The sequence below is a fragment of the Nansenia antarctica genome (genome assembly GCF_963989245.1).
Source record: "Nansenia antarctica genome assembly, chromosome: 17".
NCBI classification, from domain to species: domain Eukaryota; kingdom Metazoa; phylum Chordata; class Actinopteri; order Argentiniformes; family Microstomatidae; genus Nansenia; species Nansenia antarctica.
Window position 1 is genome coordinate 27,877,534 of NC_137687.1, and position 5,000 is coordinate 27,882,533.

The 5,000-nt window shown below is 48.4% G+C and overlaps 1 protein-coding gene across 1 annotated transcript in view; it reads left to right on the top strand.

Annotated features, from left to right (window-relative positions):
• The window catches only part of blmh (bleomycin hydrolase), a 36,293-nt gene that overhangs the window by 19,561 nt on the left and 11,732 nt on the right, over nt 1-5,000 (top strand). Inside the window, exon 7 of the mRNA XM_080547551.1 lies at nt 4,611-4,766. Within this exon, the coding sequence (XP_080403677.1) occupies nt 4,611-4,766 (156 nt within the window). The remainder of the gene's footprint in view (nt 1-4,610; nt 4,767-5,000) is intronic.

Genomic DNA, 5,000 nt, shown 5'->3' on the forward strand with positions numbered 1-5,000 from the left:
CTTTTAGTCAACATCCATTATAGCGCTGATCTAGGATCAGATATATTTTAATCAGCTAAAATGATATTTTTTTTTTTTTTTTTTTTTTTGAGAACTTTTTTTTTTTTTTTGTGGACTGAATCAATTCGTGGCGGAGGGAATTCCATCGTGGCGGCCCGCCACCAATAAATGCATGTAGAGGAAACACTGGGTGTGGTGGTGGGGAGCCAGACCAGGGTTTCTGCATCTCCAACCCCCAGTCATGAGAGAGTGGACAGCCATCGCTCTTTGAGGTGTTGTTGACTAACAGTGCTTTCAATTTTCATTTTTTTTTTTTTTACGAAGGGACAATGCAATTGACAACAGTGTAAATACGGCAGATTTAGCCAGGAGGCGAATTTTCATCTGTGATCCCTTGGCCAAGATAGAAAAAAGGCATCCTAAAATGACACAAGATAAAATAAACAATAAAACAGCATCAAACAGAGCATATGAAAGACAGTTAAAAAAATACGCAGTTAAATGACGTTATGGGTGCAGATTTTTTTCCCCTTAATCCCTTTATATGGGTTAGCTTAGCTAGCAAACTGGCACAGAGGGGTCGTGTGGTCTGGTCCCATGTAGCCAGACATGCTAGTCTTTCATTGGCTCAGTTCGGCTGGGCCCGGGAACCAATAGGAGCTCTCCGTTCCACGGCATGAAGTTAATCAGTCCCATGTCCCGGTGCCGGGCCTGATGAAGAGTGACGTGTTTACCCGACGCTGTTGTGGGAGGCAGGTCACGGTGCGCTGGGAGGTAATGTCCCCCGTAACAAACAAACACAACTTAGTTCCTCCCTCTGCTTCCTGCTTTTGCCAGTAACAGTTGATGTGAGCCGTGACAAGCCAATGGAAGGTTCCAGTATGTCAGATTCAAGCTTTCTAAGAGCTTCCCTAACAGTTGTGATAACTGTGATTCATTGGTAGCCATCAGGGAATGTGATCCCTTGCAAGAAAGAAATATATCACTTACTAACAATGTTTTGTTTGGGAAAGTAAATGGTAAGTGGACTGCACTTATATAGTGCCTTTATCCAAAGTGCTTTACAACGGCCTCTCATTCACCCATTCACACACCAATGGCGGCAAGCTACCATGCAAGGCGCCAGTCCGCTCACTGGGAGCAAGGACACTTCGACATGTGGCCAGCCGGGGCTCGAACCGCCAATCTGCCAACCTTGCGATCATTAGACGGCAGCTCTACCTCCTGAGCCACAGCCGCCCCATATCAGTTGTAACAACTGTGATTAATTGGTAGCCATCAGGGAATGTGATCCCTTGCAAGAAAGAAATATATCACTTACTAACAATGTTTTGTTTGGGAAAGGGCTCTTTCTGGAAAAAAAGCAGGCATGAAGAAGGTCTATGAAAGACCGAAAGCTCGCAATAAAACACAGATTTTTACACCGTTTAGAGTGTGCGGATGCTGCTTTTTTGCACTCTATTTGATACTCTTCAGCTCCAGCACCTCAGCCAAGTCTGATCGCTGATGAGCGGTGGTATTTTCAAATGTTTCTAAAATGGATTCTACCCGACACTCGATTTGCCTATAAGCATGTTGTTGTTGCAGCCAGGGCTGTTCAAGGGGAGTGGACCTTTCTGTCTCTGGGTGGCTGTCTCTCCAAGCTACGCACGCATGCAGAATCACAGTAGCTAATGTCCGACACTGCCGGGGGTTATGGGTAATGTTCTTATTGTTATGGAAGAAGTTCGGGACTTCCAACAGAGGATCGCCGCCCTGCGCCTTTAAACTGCCCCGGTGGCCTCTGGGCTGCTGTTGTTGCCCCGAACCCCACCCAGTCCTAAAGTGGTGCTTTGGACGGACAGTCTTGGGGTCTGTGCGTCAGTGGATACACACACACACACACACACACACACACAAAAAAAGGTTTCTAAACACACTACTCAAACATACAGTGTGTCTCGGCGAGCGCCAGTTGTCGTAAATCCTGCACCATGTCTGTCCTCAACGCTGAGGGCCGGGGTGGCCGGGGTGACGGACACACACACACACACACACACACACACACACACACACACACTGTCAGCCTCTGCTTGGCCATGCTGATGGATTGCTGTCTGTTTCCTGAGAGAGGGCGAAATGGAGAGAAGGGAGGATAGACAGACAGAAAGAAGGTAAGAAAGAAAGAGAGAGAGAGAAAGACTGTATGCCTGTCTGTGTGTATGCGTGTCTGTGTGTCTGTCTGGAGACAGGTGTCCCAATATTGACTCAGTGAGTCTGTTCTGACGTCAGCAGGGGCAGAGTCTTTGTTTCCTGAGAGTCCGCGGCCCCCATGTCAACCTCCACACACACACACACACACACACACACGAGTGGACATCTTCTGTGTTGTGTTTGGACGGTGTTAAGCGTTTATTTAACCTGTCAAGGAGGAGACAGAGAGAGAGAGCTAGGTGGGTCAGGAGACCAGGGCGAGGGCACTGGGGCAGAGAGGGGTTGTGTGTGTGTGTGTGTGTGTGTGTGTGTGTGTGTGTGTGTGTGAGCGCGTGTGCGCATGCCTCCAGAGTTGTGTGTGTGCGCATGTGCCTGCTGAGGTAGGAGTGTGTGTGTGAGAGAGAAAGCTGAGATGTGTCCTGACTGAGAGGGGTCCTGAGGGGGACCTGGGTGGGCTACGGTGGCGAGGACGACATCAAACCAGCGCCGTCGGACCTGGAGGCAGGAATGCAGCGCCAGAGGTGTTGACACAGTGGAGCGGTCCTCCTCAGCTCCAGGCCCGGCCCGGCCCAGAACAGCCCCCGCCAACAATAACCCCTGACGCTCTATTCTTAACCAAAGAGCTTTGATTCAGTCTTCTACTCTCCTTCTCTAATGTCAATGATAACAGTGGCAGGCCATGGTGGAAGTCTTGGTAAATATAGACGTCTGTGTGTGTGTGTGTGTGTGTGTGTGTGTGTGGGAGGGGGGGGTTGTTTGTGTGTTTGTGTTTGTGTGTGTGTGTGTTCGTGTTCGGATGTCCAATCAATCAATCAATCAAACAAAAAGACAGCAGTGCCTTGGCTTGTGTCTTATGTGTACGTGCCAGTTTGTGTTGGTCAGTGTGTCCCGAAGCCTGTTTGTGATAACGAGCGTTCTATCACAGACACAGACAGACCAGACAGACAGACAGTGACTGACCACTGTGTGAGGAGCTGCTGGCTGGGCTATTCAGGGCGTTTGGCCTGAGAGAGAAGCAGCAGAAGCAGGAAGAGCAGATGTATTTGTACTGGTGGCTCTGGGAGGAGAGGGGAGAGAGAAGCGCATTCCTGAGATTGTTTTATCAGTAGAAGAGGAAGGCTTCTGAGAAACTCAAACAGTCGTTGAACCCAGAGGAGAACAGCGAGAGAACGAACACACACAGACGCACGCACGCACGCGGACACTCGTACACACACACGCTCATACACACACACTCATACACACACAGGCGCTCATGCACACACACACACACATACACTCATATATACACACACACACGCTCATATACACACACACTCATTCATCAGAGCAACGCATCCGGGTACTTTCCCCTCCCGTAATGTCCACGCCCCTTTTTGGGTGATAGAAGCGGAGAAGTTTGACTGGCGGTCAATGGGAATTTCTGGTCTTCGCTACTTTAATCCGATAAAATAAGAAAACCGTAGTGCTTTTTAGATATTAGGAGCCCAAATCCGATGGCCAGGTAGGCAAACTATTATATAGTGTGGTTTCCGATCAATGATCGACGTCGTTATATAGAGAAAATTAATGAAATAGGGGTTGATTCATCAGGGCAGTCATACGTCATCTCCCTGTCATCTGGGATTTGTAGTTCTTCATTTGATTTGCCGTGGTCCTAACGTCTTCACCTCCAGTCCCCCCAACAGCGTTTGCTTTCGTTTCTTCTTTGAACATTTATCTCCCATGATTACAATAGAAATATCATGCACAGTAGCACTAGTCGATAGCCGTTATGGGTGAAGGGTTAGTAGGTACTAAGTAGTACCTTAGTAGGCTAGATCAAATGAAGAACTACAAATCCCAGATGACAGGGAGATGACGTATGACTGATCTGATGAATCAACCCCTATTTCATTAATTTTCTCTATATAACGACGTCGATCATTGATCGGAAACCACACTATATAATAGTTTGCCTAACTGGCCATCGGATTTGGGCTCCTAATATCTAAAAAGCACTACGGATTTCTTATTTTATCGGATTAAAGTTGCAAAGACCAGAAATTCCCATTGACCGCCAGTCAAACTTCTCCGCTTCTATCACCCAAAAAGGGGCGTGGACATTCTGATGACAGGGAGATGACGCGCAATTGCTCTGATGAATACACACGCTCATGCATACGCGTTCATTCACACACTACAACACACACACACACACACACACACACACACACATCCATGTGTAAGAGGTGTTGGGGTTTTGGTAGGGTGGATGTATTTTGAAGTACAGGATCTCCAGGTCTCGTACCAGCAGGCTGCAAAACAGTTTCTTCCATACACACACTCTGACGAAGGGTCACTGACTCCCAGTATCTATGTCCTACTCTGTCTCAACTAACCGTAACCCTGTGTGTGTGTGTGTGTGTGTGTGTCAGGTGTTCCGGGTGGTCAGTGTGTGTCTGGGCAGCCCTCCAGACAGCATCTCCTGGGAGTACAGAGACAAGGACAAGACCTTCCACCGCCTGGGCCCCCTCACCCCCCAGCGCTTCTACACAGACATGGTCAAACCCCTCTACAACCTGCAGGACAAGGTACACACACACACACACACACACACACACACACACACACACACACACACACACACCCCTCTACAACCTGCAGGACAAGGTACACACACACACACACACACACACACACACACACACACACACACACAGGTCAAACCCCTCTACAACCTGCAGGACAAGGTACACACTCACACACACACACACACACACACACACACACACACACACAGGTCAAACCCCTCTACAACCTGCAGG